Source organism: Narcine bancroftii, chromosome 4 (genome assembly GCF_036971445.1).
Source record: "Narcine bancroftii isolate sNarBan1 chromosome 4, sNarBan1.hap1, whole genome shotgun sequence".
Classification (NCBI taxonomy): Eukaryota; Metazoa; Chordata; class Chondrichthyes; order Torpediniformes; family Narcinidae; genus Narcine; species Narcine bancroftii.
In genome coordinates, this window is record NC_091472.1 from 317,000,038 (window position 1) to 317,020,857 (window position 20,820).

A 20,820-nucleotide genomic window follows, 5' to 3' on the forward strand; every position below is an offset into this window, starting at 1 on the left:
AATGTAGACGTACAGCACGGTAACAGGCCACTCTGGCCCATGAGTCCATGCTGCCCAATTAACCTACAGCCCCCAGTACGTTTCGAACGGTGGGAGGAAACCAGACACCCCAGGGAAAACCCACGCAGACACGGAGAGAACGTATAAACAGCGACATTGTCGAACCACGGTCATGGCCATTGGCGCTGTAACAGCGTGGCCCTAACTGTTATGTTAACTGTGGCACTTCGACGTTTGTCTGCCCTAAGGCAAACAAAGAGCATCATCTGGTGTCCCTAACAATAGGAGAAAGGGAAGCACAAGAGGGTCCCTTCAAAGATACCGAGTATCCCTGGATTCGCCTCCAGTTTTCCCGCAGCCTCTGCAGCCGCACAGACTCCTGTTCGATCCATTGGCCGCCTGAGCTCCAGATCCGAACCTCCGACACGATCAGGAAGCCTTCACATGCCCAATGACTTGGTTTCCACAGCCACTTGTGGCAACAAAATCCACGTATTCATGTCAGCCACTGCTGGGGGCCGGTGATGGATGGCCTCCTTCTGTCCTTTTGTATTGGGCTGAGAGACTGGAAGGAGTTGGTGAACAGAGAGACCTGGGTTTCCTTGTTCATCAGCCACTGAAAGTCAACAGGCAGATACAGTGAATGACTTGAAGGCAAATGGAGAGAAGCTTGCCCCCATTCTACAGGGCCCTGGTGAAGTGTTGGGTGGAATATTGTGCACAGTCTGCTCACCCGACCTGAGATAGGATGTCCTTTCACTGGAGCGGAGGTTTACCACTTTGGTTCCTGGGGTTAAGCGATTGTACTGAGCAGAGGTTGATCAAACTGTGTCTGTGCTCTCGAGTTTGGAAGAATGAGAGGAGATCCTAATGAAGCACACAATTTGTTCCAGAGCTCAGCAGGCTGGATAGAGGGAGGATTTACAGAACATTCCAGTGCAGAACAGGCCTTTCTGCCCACAATGTTGTGCTGTCCTACATAAACCTACTCCACAACAAGCTAAACCTTCTCTCTCTCACACCCAGAACCCTCGATTTTTATCTCATCTAGGACCACCACCACAACCACCCCCGGCGATGCATTCCAGACACTCACGGCTGTCTGTGTAAAAAATGTACCCCTCATGTCTCCACTCAAAACCCTCCCCTCACCTTGCACAGATACTCTCTGGTGTTTGCTCTTCCTGCCCTGGGAAAAAGGTGCTGGCTGTCCACCCTATCTAAGGCCTTCATAATCTTATACACTTCGTAGGCATCACCTTCACACTTTCTCACTCCAAAGAGAAAAGCCCTCGCTCTGTTTGGGATGTCTAGAACCGGGGACTCAGATTCAAAGAGGCAGGGGCAGGGATGAAAACACCATCAGACTGTTACACCATAAGATATAGGAGCAGGGATAGGCCATTCAGCCCATCAACTCTGCCTGCCATTTCATCATGAGCTGATCCACTTCCCCACTCAGCCCCATTCCCCGGCCTTCTCCTCACAACCTTTGATGCCCTGGCTAATCAAGAACCTATCAATCTCTGCCATAAATATACCCAATGACCCGGCCTCCACAACCACCCGTGGCAACAAATTCCACAGATTAACCAATCTCTGGCTGAAGAAATTCCTTCCCATCTCTGTTCTAAGTGAACACCCTTCAATCCTGTGCCCTCTTGTCCTGGACTCTCCCACCAAAGAAATGTTTTTGCCCAGAGACGGGAGAAGTTTGTGGATGACACAAAGATTGGAGGCAAGGTTAGCAGACTTGGGACTTTTCTCTTTGGAGTGAAGAAGGATGAGAGGAGTCTTGATAGAGGTCAACAAGATTTTGAGAGGCATCGATAGGGTGGATGGTCAGCACCTGTTTCCCAGGGCAGGATCAGCAATCACCAGAGGACATGAGTACAAAGTGAAGGGAGGGATGTTTAGGGGAGACGTCAGGGGTAAGTTTTTTTTACACAGAGAGTTGTGGGGCCCTGGAATGCGTTTCCGGGGATGGTGGTGGAGCCTGGAACATTAGGGGGCATTTAAGTCTTTTAGACAGACACATGGATGACAGAACAATAGAGGATTCTGGGTGTGAGGGAGGGGAGGGTTAGATTGTTGAGTTGGTTTCTTTAGGTCAGCACAACATTTTGGATCGAAGGGCCTGAACTGTGCTGGAACATTCTAATGTCTTATAATCTTTGTACATCTACAATAGTACATGAAATTAAATTTGAAAGATGATAAGTATAAAAGAAAGATATTGTTCAATGTTAACATATTATAAGAAAGAAATGGCATTAAAACAGTCCAGACGCTCTTCTTGTGGTGTCGGAGCGGTCCCTGATCAGTGTGACCACGGAAGGTTCAAGGCCCTGATAGCTGTTGGAAAGAAACTGTTCTTGAACCAGGAGGATCTTTAACCTTGACGAAGGGCCCAGGCCCGAAACGTTGGTCACAGATCTTTGGTACACAAGGAATGCTGCTGAGCGTGTTCGTGGGCTGAACTAGAGTCACAGCGTTTCATTCCTAGCGGTGTCAGGAGGTGGGTTCTTATAGCCATGATATCTCTAGGCTGACTCAGTTGTTCCTGGGCTACGACATTGCTTGGTGGGAGTTTTGGTGACGAGGATGGTTCAGCCATGACGGGGTACTGATCTTTAAGATCAGCCATGATCTCGTTGAATGGCGGAGCAGGCTCGAAGGGTCGAATGACCTACTCCTGCTCCTATCTTCTATGTTTCTATGTTTCTATTTGGTAGTGCCCTGATGCCTTTGGATGAAAATGGTATTTAATTGAGAGTGTGGGGACTCAAGGTCAGATGGGAAAGTGGATTTAACGAAGCAACTGGAATGTGGGATTATTTATATGATTCCATCAGGTCCAGTACTGATATTATGGGCTGAATGGCCTCCTTTCACATGGTATGTTTTTTATCTAACACTGGAAATGGCCATAGAAGTGGGAAATGTGGAAATAGGAGAGTTTGCAGAAGCAGTAAATGATTTGAACTTGAAGGCAGAGTTCAGGGTTAATGGCAGGATTCTGAACCAAGGGGTTTTGGGGTCCAGATCCGTAAATCCCTCCAAGATGCCGAGCAGTCTGAACCTTTCCTTCACCCCTCCCTCATTTAAATACACCCTCCTGTTGTATGGTGACCAGAACTACACACAGGGCTTCAATGTGGCCTAAACAGCTCACCCTGCTCACTGAGGGGGTACGTTTCCCCGTGAGGCTGTTTCCAACAAGTTAAGCCATCATGCCTTCCCCCTACCAAAACAATGGAGCTCCTCTAGCAGTCCACCCCTCCAACAGATGCTCTCCAGTAGCACAGAACACTGCAAAGTTGTGGTTAGAATCATTGCAATTTTTTCCCCTGTGTGTCACATCCACAGAGCTCTCCAGGTTGCCGCACAGGTTGATAGGACAGTTAGAAAGCCTTATGGAACACTGGGCTTCATTAGACGAGATTTGAGTTTGAGAGCTGGGACGCAATATTGCAGCTCTATAAAACTCTGGTGAGACCACACTTGAAGTATTGCAAGTAAAACAGGAAAGTTTGTAGACCCTGTGGTTGAAGTAAAAACACAACGAAGGCCTCAAGCCCAAAACATTGGTTATGTATGTTTATCTTTGCTGTTTGACCTGCGGAGTTTCTCCAGCATTGTGTTTTTACTTGAAGTATTGCATTATTTTCTGGCCACCTGATTATCGGAAGGTGTGGAGAGGGGGCAGAGGAGATTCACCAGGATGTTGCCTGGATTAGGAAACAAGTCTCATGAGGCAAGGTTAGCAGAGCTGGGACTTTTCTCTTTGGAGTGTAGAAGGATGAGAAGAGATTTCATAGAGGTCGACAAGATTATGAGAGGTTTTTCTTTCTTTGGCTTGGCTTCGCGGACAAAGATTTATGGAGGGGTATGTCCACGTCTTCTGCAGGCTCGTTGGTGACTGACAAGTCCGATGCGGGACAGACAGACACGGTTGCAGCGGTTGCAAGGGAAAATTGGTGGGTTGGGTGTTGGGTTTTTCCTCCTTTGCCTTTTGTCAGTGAGGTGGGCTCTGCGGTCTTCTTCAAAGGAGGTTGCTGCCCGCCGAACTGTGAGGCGCCAAGATGCACGGTTTGAGGCGATATCAGCCCACTGGCGATGGTCAATGTGGCAGGCACCAAGAGATTTCTTTAAGCAGTCCTTGTACCTCTTCTTTGGTGCACCTCTGTCTCGGTGGCCAGTGGAGAGCTCGCCATAGAACACGATCTTGGGAAGGCGATGGTCCTCCATTCTGGAGACGTGACCCACCCAGCGCAGTTGGGTCTTCAGCAGCGTGGATTTGATGCCTGCGGACTCTGCCAGCTAGAGTACTTTGATGTTGGTGATGAAGTCACTCCAATTAATGTTGAGGATTGAGCGGAGACAGCGCTGATGGAAGCGTTCTAGGAGCCGTAGATGATGCCAGTAGAGGACCCATGATTCGGAGCCGAACAGGAGTGTGGGTATGACAATGGCTCTGTACACACTGATCTTTGTGTGTTTCTTCAGGTGGTTGTTTTTCCAGACTCTTGTGTAGTCTTCCAAAGGTGCTATTTGCCTTGGCGAGTCTGTTGTCTATCTCGTTGTCGATCCTTGCATCCGATGAAATGGTGCAGCTGAGGTAGGTAAACTGGTTGACTGTTTTGAGTTCTGTGTGCCCGATGGAGATGTGGGGGGACTGGTAGTCATGGTGGGGAGCTGGCTGATGGAGGACCTCAGTTTTCTTCAGGCTGACTTCCAGGCCAAACATATTGGCAGTTTCCGCAAAACAGGACGTCATGCGCTGGAGAGCTGGCTCTGAATGGGCAACTAAAGCGGCATCATCTGCAAAGAGTAGTTCATGGACAAGTTGCTCTTGTGTCTTGGTGTGAGCTTGCAGGTGCCTCAGATTGAAGAGACTGCCATCCGTGCGGTACCAGATGTAAACAGCGTCTTCATTGTTGAGGTCTTTCATGGCTTGTTCAGCATCATGCTGAAGAAGATAGTAAAGAGGGTTGGTGCGAGGACACAGCCTTGCTTCACACCGTTGTCTGAGACAAAGAGGTTTAGATAGGGTGGATGGCCAGGGTGACCATAACAAACACACAGGGCATGAAGTGAAGGGAAGATCAGTTTCTGGAACGTATGGCCAGGGGTGGTGTCGGAGGCTGGTACAATAGGGACATTTAAAGTCTCTTAGACAGACACAGTAAAAACAATAGCAGGTTCTGGGCGTGAGAGAGGGAAGGGTTCGATTGTTCTGGAATAGGTTTACATAGGTCAGCACAACATCATGGGCTGAAGGGCCTGTACTGAGCTGGAATGTTCTGTGTCCTAGGGGAAAAGTTTAGGGGGAACATGAGGGGGTGAATGCGGGATCAATTTTAACATTTAAGAAGAATTTGGACAGCTACCTGGATGGGAGGAGTATGGAGTGATAGGGACTGGGTGCAGGTCAGTGGGACTCGGCCATAAAGGAATGGTTTGGCTAGACTAGAAGGGCTGAGGTGGCCTGTTTCTGTGCTGTAATTGTTCGATGGTTCTTTGTTCATGTCAGAGGCCTTTGATCGTTGCTGCACACGGGATCTCATTTTGCATAAATTACCTGCCACGTTACCAATAAGGCAAAAGTTCTACAGCTGCAAATGCAGTGGAGATATTTAAGGATTTGTACCTTTTCCCTGTTGCCTGATCTGGTGCCCCAGTGATACAGGGGTTGATCTTGGGGTGTGTCCCACCGTGGCTCACCCCATGGTTATTTCTTGAGGCCCACTTTTCCCTTGGAAATTGGAGTAAGTTCCTGCTTTAGGAATGCTCCCAAGCATGCACTTTAATCAGCCATGATGAGGAAGGCTTTCGGATGTTGAAGAATGGGCTTATTTCCCCACCTCAGCACATTTGTGAAGTGCCTCAGGAACGGACTCTTGGCAAGAAAGCTCTCCGCATCTGTACTGAGAGCCAACAACTTATCCTTTTTTGCACACGTTATAAACCAGTGTCAGGAAGCGGATGTGCTGTTGTCCAGAGGCAGAGACAGACTCAGCAGGTCCAACTCAGCAGGTCTCACAGCATCCGTGGGAGGTAAAGCTATATCACCAGAGTTTCAGGCCTGAGCTGTACCTTCAGGTCCAAAACGTCAGGGCTATGTCTTTACCTCCCGTGGACGCTGCAAGACCGGCCAAGCTCCTCCAGCATTTCTGCGTTTTTACTTCCAGTCAAAGCGTCTGCAGACTTTCCTGTATCACTCATCCCTCCAGGCCCTCAACTTGCTTGCTTTGAAAATGAAGGTAAACATTCAGCGTCCCCTGTGGAAAGCCACCAACGTGCACAGTGGCCACGATGCTTTTTAAGTCAAGTTTATCATCAGCTGATTGTACAAGTACAACCCGACGAAACAGTGTTCTCCTGTCCTCGGGGAAAAACATGCAGACACACACCCAGACATAGCACACATACAGACACACAATACACATGCAGGACAAGTATTATATCTATATAAATAAATAAATGTTGTTTTGTGTATCTGAGAGTTACGGGTAGGGCTTCATTCCAATGGAACTCTGGGAGAAGGGCTTCAGCCTGCAGGCCAGGAGAAGGTGGGGTGGGGGGGGAGACCTCTTGTCTCTCAATATTGAGCTGCAAAATCCCTCACGACTGCAGAACAAGGCCTCCTGCGATTGAAACACAGGGAATTGACGTATTGGAAGGTGAGGTCCTGTCAATTGGAGAGTGGTGTCTCTATTGGAGGGCAGGGTCTGTATTGCAAGGCAAGGTCTCCATTGGAGGGTGGGGTCTCTATCAGAGGTTGGGGTTTCTATTGACAGGTGGGGTCACTATTGGGGTTTTTCTCTATTGGAGGGTGGGGTCTATATTGGAGGGCAGGATCTATCTCTCTATTGGAGGGTGGTATCTCCATTGGAGGGTGGGGTCTCTATTGGAGGAAGAAGTCTATTGGAGAGAGAGGTCACTATTGAAGGGTGGGGTCTCCATTGGAGGGTGGAGTCTGTCTCTATTAGAGGGCAGGGTCTCTATTGGAAGGAGGTCACTATTGGAGGGTGGGGTCTCCATTGGAGGGTGGGGTCTCCATTGGAGGGTGGGGTCTCCATTGGAGGGTGGGGCCTCATTCCATTGGAGGACAATATACCACTCCTTTGGCTGGTTTGAGTTTGTCACAGTTGAACAACAGAATCTCAGGTGATTGTAATGGAGCATCCCATGATCACCGTCAATCCAAGGAAAACGTCCCCTGGTCTTGCCTCATATCTGTAACCCTCCACTACAGGCCACTGTGGTGAGTCTCCTCTCAATCCCACTCCTATTCTTCCTACAGTATAGTGACCAGAACTGCACACCAGACTCCATGCAGCATGGATGAAGTGAGTGTAGTCTTTATTTCATGGTAGACAATTCTAGAATGGTGGGGAAGGGGAAGGGGGGAGAGAAATTAAGAGGCATTGGAAGGATGTTTTTCACTTCGCTGGAACAAGCTGTCAGAGGAACTGTTAAAAATGTGTACAAATACCCTATTCAACAGGCATTTGGACACATGTGGTTAGTAAGGAGGTGGCCAGATGTCGGCAAATGGAACTAGCCAGAATACTCACTTGGTCTGCATGAAAAAGTTAGGCCAAAGGGCCTGTTCCATGCTGTATGAGTCCACCTCTCTCTTTCTCTCCCTCTCTGACTCTCTCCCTCTCTCTGACTCCCTCCCTCTCTCTGACTCCCTCCCTCTCTCTCCCTCTTTCCCTCTCTGTCTGTCTCTCTCTCTCTGTCTATCTCTCTCTCCCTCTCTGTCCCTCTCTCTCCTTCACTGTCTATCTGCCTCTCTCTCCCTCTTTCCCTCTCTGTCTGTCTCCTCCCTCTCTCCAACACTGTTATGAACAAACACAGACACCAGGAGGGATTACTTGACCTATCAATCCACTTACTCACACACACACACACATACACACCTGATCCAACCTCACCTCACCCACTGCTTCCTCTCCATTGGCCCACGATACTCTTTGCATCCAGGAATCGATCTTCAATTTTCTTCACGATCTACAGCAATTTGTCCTCCACCCCTTCTCTGCAGCCTCACCACCCTCTGAGGGAAGACCTTGTGATGGGGAGGAATGGGGATTCTGTGACTCTTAGTTCTCGACACCCTCAGACAGGGGAAGTCGCCCTGTTCTGTTGGGACCTGCTGTAGTTTTATGTGTCAATGAGATTTCTGCTCATTCTCAAAACCCTTGGTTTGCTAAATGTGTCCACATTAGGCCAACCTGTGATCCCAGGAACCAGACTCATCGCACTCCCTCCCTCTTATGCCAGAAGCCCAAAGGCCATAGATATAGGGGCAGAAATAGGCCATTCAGCCCATCGAGCCAGCCCTGCCATTTTATTAATATTTTTACATTTAATTCTTTTTACAAATTTAGACATGCAGCTCAGTAACAGGCCCTTTCAGCCCACGAGCCCGTACCACTCAATTACACCTACAACACTGACCATTTTAAAGGGTGGGAGGAAACGAGTCCCCGGGGAAAACCCACACAGACACGGGGAGAAAGTACAAACTCCTTGCAGACAGCGTGGGATTTGAACCCCGATCCCGATCGCCGGTGCTGTAACAGCGTTGCACTAATCACTTCACTCACCGTGCCTCCCTGCTATCATGGGGTGATCCCTTTTCCCACTGCCTGTCCTTCTCCCCATAGCTTAGTTAATCAAGAAGTGTGCAGAAAACATTCTCAATGCCTCTTCACAAAGGTGCTGTTTAAATGGAGCAGGCATCTTCTCCCCTGCACTTTAAACATCTTCCCAGCCGCTTGGTCGACACCGTATCCTCTTCCAGTGATCTGTGTTCAAGGAAGCCCAGACATCACTTTCTCTGAGCCGCTTTCCATGTAAACAGTATTCGGCCTGACTCTGCCAGGCCCCTTGCCCAAATTACCTCTGTGCCTTGTGGGGATTTGGGGCCTGAAGGCAGGTCACTGAGTTGGACATAAAACACAGAAGTCCGCAGACACCGTGGTTGGTAAAAACCAATGCTGGAGAGAGAGTGTGTGTGTCACGGTTGGCATAGTGGTTCGCGCAATGCCGTAACAGCGCCAGTGGTCGGGGGGGCGGGGTGTTCGAATCCCACGCTGTCTGTAAGGAGTTTGTATGCTCTCCTCGTATCTGGTGGGTTTTTCCCAGTTTCACTGTTCAAAATGTACTGGGGGGGTGAGGAAAAAGTATGATATAGTTTTATAAATTTGGTGCCCATATCTACAAAGAAAAGGATTGATTTTCTTAATTTTGGATTTTTTAGATTTCTAATTGTTCTTAACCTCGAAGACCTGCGAGGAACCCCAGTAACGATGAAATTAATATGAAGTTTGGATTAGGTGAACTCTAACATTTTCAACCATCCATTTCTTTTTCCTTTCTCTCCTAACACTTTATTTTGTACTTTCTTTTTTTCTTCATTTTTTTTGGGATTGTAGGGGGTGGGGGGAGAGGGTGTTTTGGAATTATCATCAAATATCTGATACTTTATTATATTTGAATGAATGCATGTTTAAAAACTTTAAATAAAATATTCAAAAAACCGTACCAGGGGCTGTGTTCTAAAGTCAGGGTAATGTGAACTATTTTGTAGCTGCGTAAGAATACACCCTTCTCACTGTAGTGCACCACTTTGAGGTGGATGTATATGTATATATGTGAATAGTTTCCTGAGATGGTGGAAGTCATCAGTAAGTAAAGTCTCTTCTGTTATTTGAATCATGCATCTCTAAGTTATTTAAGAAACCTCCCAAGTAGCACAGAGACATAACAGTTGGTAGGTTAATTGGGTGTAATTGGGCAGCGCGGGCCTGGGGGCCAAAAGGGCCTGTTACTGTGTTGTATGTCTGAACAGAGCAGGTCAAACAGTTTGCTTTATGTAGCAAAGACAATGATACATAACCAATGTTTCATGCTTGAGCCCTTCATCAGGGTGGGGATAAATGTCGGCAGGTGTCCGAATAAATAGATAAGGGGGGGGCAGCACAGTTCCAAAGGCAGAAGGTAATCTGTGGAGAAGGGAGGGCTCGGCAGCAAGCAGGGGGAGGGGGTTGGCTCAGTGAACATCGTTACCACCAGCTACTGCTGAAAACATCCATTCACTCCTCTGCCCTCTCTTGCCTGTCCACCAAGTCGTGACCCATTGCCAGTACGCTATTGCCAATCTCACTTCAATATCAGTGTCATGAACATTGGTCTCGATATTTGTTGTTCTGTGGCAGCTGTGTTGTGCATTACAGGGGAAAAAAATTGCAATCAATTGCGGTTCCGTAAATACAATATTTAAAAATAAGTAATTAGTGCAAAAGGAGGAGTGTCTGTGGCTCATTGTCCATTTGGAAATCTGACGGTAGAGGGAAGGAGTGAAAACACGAGCCTGGGGAAACTCGGCAGGTCAAACAGTGTTCTTTATATCGCAACATTTCGGGCTCAAGCCCTTCATCAGATGATGAGAAAAATGTCGACAGGCACCTGAATTAAATGGAGGGAGGGGTAGAGGGAGGAGCACAGGCCCATAGAGAGGGAGGGCACACCAGAAATTGGGGGGAGGGGAAGAAGCCGTCCTTGTGCCACTTGGGGCTCGTCTTTAGACTCCTGTACCTGATGGTAGCTGAGTGAGGAGGGCACGGCCTGGGTGGTGGGGGTCCTTGAGGATAAAGACTGATTTTTTAAGACACCGCCTCGCGTCGATGTCCTTAATGGAGTGAAGTCTGGTGCCCGTGATGTCACAGGCTGAGTTAACAACCCTCTGAAGTTTATTCTTGCTCTGAGAGTTGGCGCCTCTGTACCAGGCAGTGATGCAACCAGCCAGAATGCTGTCCACAGTCCACCTGTAGAAGTTTGCAGGAGACTTTGGCGACGTGCTGAACCTTTGGATATTAACTTATGTAGAATATAGAAAATCCAGCACCTGTATCTGTGCTGACCATGGTGCAAACCTAACCCATCCCATCTGCCTGTACCCAGTCTGTACTCCCTACTCGTGCCTCTGTCTAAATGCACCTTAAACATCATGATGGTACCTGCTTCCACTTCCTCCTCTGGTAATGCAGGGGTCTGCCACTTCTGGTATGGGACAGTTGGCATAGCGGTTAGCACAACGCTGTTACAGCGCCAGCGATTGGAACTGGGTTTTGAATCTTGCACTGTGTGTAAGGAGTTTGTACCTTCTACCCATGTCTGAGTGGGTTTTTCCTGGGGGCTCCAGTTTCCTCCCACCGTTTGAAAAGTACCGGGGGTGTAGGTTAATAGGGGGCACGGATTCATGGGCCAAAATGTCCTGTTACTGTGCTGTATGTCTAAATTAAAATTTGTATAAACCTGCTTCGTGAAACCTGAAACCTCTACCCCCTCTCCTCCCTTCGGAAAACCAATGAGACAGCTCCATCTTGGGACAAAGGTTCTCGCTGTCCACCCTAGCAACACCTCACATAACTCTCCTCTATCAGCTATCTCCTCAGCCTCCCATGCTCCAGAGAAAACAAAGGGGCAGCACAGTTAGAATAGCGGTTAACGCCATGCAGTTTCAGCATCAGGTGTCCCAGGTTCGAATCCCGCGCTGTCGGAAAGGAGTTTGTAGGATCTCTCTGTGTCTGCGTGGGGTTCCCTCTGGGCGCACCTGTTTCCTCGCACCCTTCAAAAGGTAAGGGGGTTGTAGGTTAAATCAGGTGGCATGGGTTTAAATCTACCGTGCTGTAAATAAAAGCTAAGCTTGTCCAATCTCTCCTTATAGCTGATAAGCTCTAATCCAGGCAGTATTCCTTGCATGCCCTTCTGTACACCGTACCCCAACTGTGGCCAAATCAAAGTTTCACACAGCCACCACATGGCTTCCAAATGTTCCTATTCAATGCTCCTGTACTGACAATAACCACACCAGCAGTGCGAGTATAAGACAGCTTTAATAAACTAATATGTACACTAAGAGGGTCTTGTCTCTCTACAAGACAAACCTAGACTGTAGATCTGGATTGCTTTATAGACAAGGTCACCGGGATGCCCCCTGGTGACCTAGTGGTGTCATTACATATCGATGAAGGCCACCATGGTGCATTCCCATCAGCTGGTGTGGCCACTTTCTGAGAGGTTTGAACCCCGAGATGACCATACTCAGTGTGGAACCTAATCTAGGCTGTATTTAAGGCAGAGATTGATGGGTTCTTGATTAACCAGGGCATCAAAGGTTATTGGGAGAAGGCCCGGCAGTGGGACCGAGTGGGGGAAATGGATCAGCTCATGAGTAAATGGCGAGGCCAACTCAATGGCCTTTTTCTGCTCCGATGTCTTAAGATTTAAAAAGAATTTGGACAAGTCAATGGATGGGAGAGGTATGGAGGTCAGTGGGATTAGGCAGAACATAAAAACACAGTGCAAGAGAAACTCAGAAGGTCAGCGTCCTTTATATAGCAAAGGTAAAGGTTCATAACCAACGTTTCAGGCCTGAGGCCTTTGTCAATGTGAAGGTCGGTTCTGTATTTTTACCCTTGCTACATAAAGGAAACTGTGTGACCTGCTGAGTTTCTTCAGTTTCATGTTTTTACTTTAACCACGGTGTCTGCAGAATTTCGTGTTTTACTTACCACTAGGCAGAAAAATGATTTGGCATGGACTAGAAGGGCCGAAGGGGCCTGTTTCTGTGCAGTAATGTTCCAGGGTTCAATGATTCTTAAGGTCCTGTGTCTTAAAAAACTCTCCATCCATTCTCCCAGCCACACTCCAGTGCGTTCCTCAAGCACGGCTCGTATATCGACGTTCGTTCCTTCTGACCCTGTGCCTGTTGTATGTATTAGTTAGCGCTGCCTTTACAACACTCTCCCCACTGCTGTGCACGGATCTGCAGAAAACAGTTTCCTGTGCTCTCTCTCTCACACCTTCTCTTAAACAGTTGGTTCCAGATGAAACCCTCCAATCTGCAGATGAAATTCGATATTTCCATGGCTACCTCCTTTCGTACGCTGCAGTGCAGATTATGGAGCCCTGGGGACCTGTCAGCTTTAATGCTGATCATTTATCCTGTGCTTTCTGTTTTACTAATTCTAATTTCCTGTAATTATTCCTTGACATTAAATGCTTGGGTCCCTGGCACCCCTAGAAACAACGTGCACTGTTGAAGGCAGATCATTTCTCTGCTCCCCATTTTAAAACCCCAGCCCCCACATCCATGTCTGCCCCGAAGGGAATATTTGCCTTCAAGAAGTTTTTATTGTTGTACACACTCAGAACCTGCAACAGGACAACCCAGGAACGTGCCACTTGGCATAAATGTCTGCACAGGACCTGATATCCGAATTCAACCAAAACTCCATTGCTTGCACCTAATTCATAACCCCCTCCCCTCCCCTCCCTGCCCCTTCACAGATCCATATCCCCATTCCCTGCCCCTGCCCTGAACCATACCCCCTCCCCTCCTTGCCCCTTCACAGATCCATATCCCCGTTCCCTCCCCACCCTGCCCCTGCACAGATTATACCCTCCTCCCCTCCCCACCCTGCTCCTGCACTGACCCATTCCCCTCTCCCCTCCCAAACCTTCCCCTGCACTGATCCGTACCCACCTCCCCTCCCCAGCCTGCCCCTGCACTGACCGTAACCCCCTCCCCTCCCTACCCTGGCCCCGCACTGATCCATACTTTCCTCCCTTCCCCACCCTTTCCCCGCACTGATCCATAGACCCCCCCCCTCCCCTCCCCAACCCCTTCCTGTGGAAGTTTCTCCAGCCCTCTTATTTTCTTTGTAAATTTACCCTCAGGTTCTGCTATTTCTCTCTTGTTCTTTTGCCCACAGTTCCCAGTCCCATTGATTTTCTGCAACTTTATATAATTCCTATTTGTCCCTCTCTCACTCATTTACAATTTTTGTCACTTTGTATTTGCTGTTTCTCTATTTCTCTGTATAATTCCCCAAGCGCCCCCTCTGCCCAAGCGCCCCCTCTGCCCAAGCGCCCCCTCTGCCCAAGCGCCCCCTCTGCCCAAGCGCCCCCTCTGCCCAAGCGCCCCCTCTGCCCAAGCGCCCCCTCTGCCCAAGCGCCCCCTCTGCCCAAGCGCCCCCTCTGCCCAAGCGCCCCCTCTGCCCAAGCGCCCCCTCTGCCCAAGCGCCCCCTCTGCCCAAGCGCCCCCTCTGCCCAAGCGCCCCCTCTGCCCAAGCGCCCCCTCTGCCCAAGCGCCCCCTCTGCCCAAGCGCCCCCTCTGCCCAAGCGCCCCCTCTGCCCAAGCGCCCCCTCTGCCCAAGCGCCCCCTCTGCCCAAGCGCCCCCTCTGCCCAAGTGCCCCCTCTCCCCCTCATTTCTCCCTCCCCTATATCTCTTTCTCCATCTCAGGACCAGGTTCTCCCTCCCTCAAGCGAGGCTGAAAGTTAAACAAAACTCCCTGATATTTTTGAACTTCACTAGTTTTTCTCATTTCCCTATTGTTGAGAGGGCTGCTGGGGATGAGTGGGTGGGTGGGGGGGGATGTGTGAGGAGCCCAGAGTTGTCTTTGGTACGAGGGATGTCTGGTGTGGGCTCTGACACTGAACGTGGCTCGACGTCGTTACATTGTCTGACCTCTCATGATACCCATTGATTTTCGACAGGACTCTGAAAGTCACTGAGTTCCTGAGTGCCCTTGACCTGTTCCCATTCAATTAACTCAGTGAGCATTAATCACACTCACTTTCCTTTGTTGGGCCTGAGTGTGGAGCTGTGTGTGCTAGCTCGTCGCCCAAAGCCAGAGACACAGTCAGAGGAATGTCTGCAGGTTCTGTGTAGACAGAAGCCCAGTCCCAGAGAGAGGGGGGAATGGTCCCAGTCCCAGAGAGAGGGGGATGGGCCCAGAGAGAGGGTACTTTAGATATATTGACTCCGACAAAATCGAAGGAATCTCCCTGACATGACACCCCCTGGCCAACTGTGGACATTTTGGACATTTCCTAGTCTTACCGTGCTGTCTTTGGCTTGGCTTCGCGGACGAAGATTTATGGAGGGGGTAAAAAGTCCACGTCAGCTGCAGGCTCGTTTGTGGCTGACAAGTCCGATGCGGGACAGGCAGACACGATTGCAGCGGTTGCAAGGGAAAATTGGTGGGTTGGGGTTGGGTGTTGGGTTTTTCCTCCTTTGCCTTTTGTCAGTGAGGTGGGCTCTGCGGTCTTCTTCAAAGGAGGTTGCTGCCCGCCAAACTGTGAGGCGCCAAGATGCACGGTTTGAGGCGTTATCAGCCCACTGGCGGTGGTCAATGTGGCAGGCACCAAGAGATTTCTTTAGGCAGTCCTTGTACCTTTTCTTTGGTGCACCTCTGTCACGGTGGCCAGTGGAGAGCTCGCCATTTAACACGATCTTGGGAAGGCGATGGTCCTCCATTCTGGAGACGTGACCCATCCAGCGCAGCTGGATCTTCAGCAGCGTGGACTCGATGCTGTCGACCTCTGCCATCTCGAGTACTTCGACGTTAGGGGTGTAAGCGCTCCAATGGATGTTGAGGATGGAGCGGAGACAACGCTGGTGGAAGCGTTCTAGGAGCCGTAGGTGGTGCCGGTAGAGGACCCATGATTCGGAGCCGAACAGTTGTGTGGGTATGACAACGGCTCTGTATACGCTTATCTTTGTGAGGTTTTTCAGTTGGTGTATTTACCGTGCTGTATTTATGTCTAAAAAGCACAATTTACAGAGTGTAACATGACAATGAAAGAATGATGAATTAGCACCAAGCAAGGGCAGTGTGAGAGCACTGTGGTGGGGTTCATGCAGGAGCCTGATAGCTGTGGGGAAGGGACTGTCTTTAAGCTTCTTGGTACATGATTGAGCCTTCTCCGCAATGGGAGGAGGGAGAAGAATGTGTGTCCGGGCTGTGATGGGTCCTTCAGTGGGTCAGCTGCCTTTCCCGGGCAGTGGGAGGTGTAGACAGAGTCCATGGAGTGGAAGGGGTTTGTGTGATGTTCTAAGCTGCGTCCACCACCTTCTGCAGCTTCTCCCGACCTGGAGAAGAACACCTCCTGTCCCACACGGCGATGGACACAGTAGGTCTGCTCTCGATGGGGCTTCTGTAGTAATCGTTGAGGGTCAGGGGAAGGGGGGAAACCTGCCAAACTTCTTCTGTCATCTGAGAAAGTTGAGGCATTGGTGCCTTTGACATGATTTTCCAGGTCACGTCACTGGAGATATTTATTCTGAAGAACTTAAAGCTATCAACTCTCTCCATTTATGAGATCCAATCTGTCCAGTGATGTGATTGTCCCATTTGCAAGAGTCACGATATAGGATCCCACCCTAAAAGCTGACTTGTCCCCCTCTCTCCATGGGTCTCACCCGCCAAGCCCCTCCGACTTCCCCTCGCTGATGTGTCGTTACCCCGTCCACACGCTTTCCAATGTATAACCCCCACCATAAATGGTTCTAGAAACTCACCAAGAAACGTTTGTAGGTCCAGCAGAAGACCTTAAAATTGGCAAAAAATGAGGGGGAATCATAAATGTACTGTCAAGTAAAACCAAAGATTGTTTCTGCAGGTAGAATATAAGGAGAGAATAGAAGGAGGAGATGAGATTAAACTACAGATGGTTGATATGAAAATTTAATCTCTTCCAACCTCCCCCTCTCCTCCCTCACACCCAACCTTTCCCTCCCCTCCCTACCCCGTCACCTCTTCCAACCTCCCCCTCCACTCCCTCACACCCAACCTCCCCCTCCCCTCCCTACCCCATCACTTCTTCCAACCCCTCCCCTCCATCACACCCAACCTCCCCCTCCCCTCCCTACCCCGTAACCTCTTCCAACCTCAATGTGCCTGTCTCAGAGTCTCTTAAATGCCCCTATTGTCTTAGCATCCATCAGCACCCCCGGCTTGTTACCAAGTGGTTGAGCTCTCACATTGACACATGATGGTCCCTGCACGGCCTTCTCAACCACTCACTCTCGTTCTTCTAATTTTGTCTGTCAGCCTGATGATCACGAAGCAGCGAGCTCCCACATCTTCCAAGAGAAGACGTACAGTAAGCTGAAGGCCTGTGTGGTGTGCCAGCAACTCATCGCCACAGACGGGAGTGTTTGTCGCGGTGAGTCCACGATTGGTTCATTCAGTTCCACATCTGTGTTCCCAGAGAAATGTCCACCAGTCACGCATGTCTATATACAGTGGATCGCCGTAAACCCTGTCCTCCCACTCCGTGACCCTCCTGTCCCCAGGGGAGGCTCTCTTTCATTCTCTATAAGAGAATGATTGTGCAAATAAGTGCGTGGGTGCATATGTGTGTATGTAATGTGTGCAAGTGTGTGTGGGTTTTTGTGTGTGCGCGCACGCATGCGTGTACGAGTGGGTGTGCACGCACGCGTGTGTACGAGTGTATGAGTGGGGGTTGTGTGTGTGTGGGCTCCCCTGTGTGTATGAGTGGGTGTGTATGAGTGGGTGTGTGGGTGGGTGTGTGGGTGGGTGTGTGGGTGGGTGTGTGGGTGGGTGTGTGGGTGGGTGTGTGGGTGGGTGTGTGGGTGGGTGTGTGGGTGGGTGTGTGGGTGGGTGTCTGGGTGGGTGTGTGTGTCTGGGTGTCTGGGTGTGTGTGTGCGTGTCTGTGTCTGGGTGTGTGTGTGTGTGTCTGGGTGTCCCATCCGAGACCCAGCCTTCGTGGTTCTGGTGTGGAGATAGCCTGTGTGGAGTTGAGCCAGTTACGTTGCTCTAAGATGGGCAGAGCCACCACTCCTGCCTCAGTTCCAGCTGACCTCACTAGTGTCCAGGTGAGGCGAGGTCCTGGGGAAATGAAAGGCTACAGGAAGCTGCTGGACTGTAGCCTGGACGCTGGCGGTCTTTCAATCACTGTGGCTGCAGGAAAAGCTGACACTCCCAACGAGAGTCTGGCTGCAGGAAGTGAACAAATTCCCCCCACCTTAGCACTCCAGTGGGCACCATTAGGTGTGCTCCGTCTAGCATGTACCCGCGAGTCCCACGCCCGATGCAGGGAAAGGGTCCCCCGCCTGCAATGTCTGCAAGATCAGCTCCCTATCAGAACCATACCTCGGATGGAGCTGGGGAGAAAAATCTGCTGAGCTCTCCTTGCTTTGGAAAGGATACAGAGGAGCTTTTATGGGGAGCGTTGAAGGCTGACAAGAGACCCAATAGGAGTTTATAAGGTTGTGAGAGGTATTGATAGGCTGGACAGTGAGAACCTTTGGCCCAGGTAAAGAGTGTCTCACACACACTGAGGTGAGGGACAGGGGTTGAGACATCCTCAGGGCAAGTTATTGACGCCATGAGTGCTGGGTGCCTGGAATGGACAGTCGTGGAAGCAGATAGAATCATTGTGTTAGAGCAGTTTCCACACAGACCCATGGATATTTAATTTAGAAATACAGCACGGAAATGGGCCTTTTCGGCCCATGAGCCCATCCTGCCCAATTACACCTGATTAACCTACAATCCCTGTATGTTTTGAATGGTGGGCGGAAACCAGAGCCCCCAGGGAAAGCCCACACAGACACGGGGAGAATGTACAAACTCTTTACAGACCGTGTATGTCTGGACGGCGGGATATCTGTCAGGTGCAGGAGCCTTGGCTTAAAACGTCCTCCAGTGTCTGTAGTCCCCTGTGTGTCTGGAGCTTTAGTTTGAGTTGGATCGCGTTCAGAACAGATATGAGGGTTGAAGGGCCTGTTCCTGTACTGGTCCATCCTACGATCAGGGTCTGAAGCCAGAAGGGACAGGGAGTGCTGCTGGGATTCCCAGACTGCTTGCAGGGGCGGGGGTTGCTGAGTGAGGAGAGGTTGGGTAGACTGGGAGTGAGGAAGGACGGGAGATCTCAGTGATTTGGGGGATGTAGGAGGTGGTCCCTTGACTGAGTAGCAGCTTCTCAGAGTCCCAGTCTCAGGGTCAGAGATCCTGGGGTCATAAACCAGGGTGTGATGGGTCCCTCAGTGTGTTGGCTGCCGTTCCTGGGCAGCGGGAGATGTAGATGAAGTCCGTGGGGGTGGGGGGGGGTGGGGAGAGATGGTCCAAGATGCGTTCACCACCTTCTGCAGCTTCTCCCGCCTGGAGCAGAGCAGCTCCCATCCCACACAGCGATGCACCCAGCAGGTCCGCTCTCGGGGTGCCCCTGTAGAAGTTGTTGAGAGACAGAGGGAACAGGTCGAACTTTCTCAGTCTTCTAAGAAAATCGAGGCATTGGTCGAGTCAATGTGATTGTCCCAGGTCAGGTTGTTGGAGTTGGAGAAGTGCCTTTTCACTTCAGCACCATGGATGTGCTGTGGACTTTGCCCTCTCTCCTGACATCAGTGGTCATCTCTTTTGTCTTATTGGCGTTGAGAGAAGTTGTTATCTCTGTTCCATGGCCCCTAGACTTTCACACTCCCTTCCTGTGTTCAGTCTCATCATAACCTGACCCCCGGCCCACCGCTGCCGTGTCGTCGGTGAGTTTGAACATGGAGTTGGAAGGGTGTACCGTGGTGGGTGCCGAGTAGGGAACTAAGTTCACCTCCTCGAGGAACACCGGGGCTGAGTGTGATGGTGGAGGAGGTGTTGTTCTCTGAATGTGGTCAGTTAGACAAGGACCCAGTTGCAAACGGGGCACTGAGGCCCAGATTGGGAAGTTTGGGGATGAGTTTGTGGGGACTGTAACACTGAAGGCAGGGCTATATCTGTGAATAGCTGTCTATGGCAGTAGGGAAGATTTCGAGGGATGTGGTCCCGACACTGGTAACTGAGACGTGTGTACATGGGCATCTTGGATGGCATGAAAAAGTACAGCTGAATGGTCTTTCTGGGCTGTAGAATTCTGTGACTTTTTGAATCGCTGGAATTCAGTCCTAATGGGAACTCCACGGACATTTAGGCATCAGGGAGCTGCAGTTTGTTCCCCAAAAGGACTCCACCTGGGATATAACACAGAATCTTCAAATACACATATTTCATCCCTTCTCTCCTGCATCTAACCGCTCTTCCCCTCCCCCTCCTTTTCTCCCCTTTCCCACCCCCCTCCCCCTCCCCCTCCTCTTTGGTTCCACCCACCTTGACCCCCATCTCCCAGCTGGTTACATCTGCTCGGCCTGTCCCCCTCACCTGTCGTTGGATATACCTTGTCAGCGCAGACCAGAGAAAAGATAGCCTTAATCCCTCACCACCCACTCCCCGCTGTGTGACTCATTGACCACCACACCACCCTGTGATTCCCCTTGCCTCCTGCTCCCTCCCAACACACTGCCTCTGTCAGGCATGTTTCACCTCATCTGCTTCTACCTTGAAGAGAGGTTCAGGCCCAAAATATCAGCAATATATCTTTGTCTCCTATGGACGATGGAAAGACCAGCTGAGTTCCTCCAGCATTTCAGTGTGTTTACAACTCCACCCTAGTTCACCGACCGTCCCCCAAAACACAGACTTCTCAGCAACATTTGACCACTCGATAAAAGGCTTCAGACCGTCCTTTCTCTACCACTGGTGCTGTGAAAGCACAGAGATCCCTAACCATTAGGATACAGTGACATGATTAAAGCCCAGAGCCGATTGCCAGGAGAGGGCAGCATATTCCTGGTGAATAGTTGGAACACGGGGTCCTGAGCAGGAGACACGAGACAAAGACCAGGAAGCAGAATATGTGCAGACACAAAAACACTTTACCACAAATCATTTTTACACCTCAGTATGAAGGCGATTTATGCAGAAAGTGGAGACATGAAATAATCAAAAAGAGTGCAGCACAAAGTTCTTGCACACCGTCCCATCACACACTCCGGGGTCAGACGCAGAGTGAAGCACAATCCACACCATCCCATCACACACTCCCTGGCTCAGACGCAGAGTGAAGCTCTCTCCAAACTGTCCCATTACACACTCCTGGGGTCAGACACAGAGTGAAGC

The 20,820-nt window shown here is 50.1% G+C and overlaps 1 protein-coding gene across 5 annotated transcripts in view; it reads left to right on the plus strand.

The window, feature by feature from the left end:
- Positions 1-20,820, plus strand: part of LOC138762308 (tensin-1-like) — a 182,173-nt gene that overhangs the window by 2,939 nt on the left and 158,414 nt on the right. For all 5 annotated transcript variants that reach the window (XM_069936062.1, XM_069936060.1, XM_069936061.1 and 2 more), the window contains exon 2: positions 16,921-17,035. In XM_069936062.1, coding sequence (XP_069792163.1) covers positions 16,921-17,035 — 115 coding nt within the window. The remainder of the gene's footprint in view (positions 1-16,920; positions 17,036-20,820) is intronic.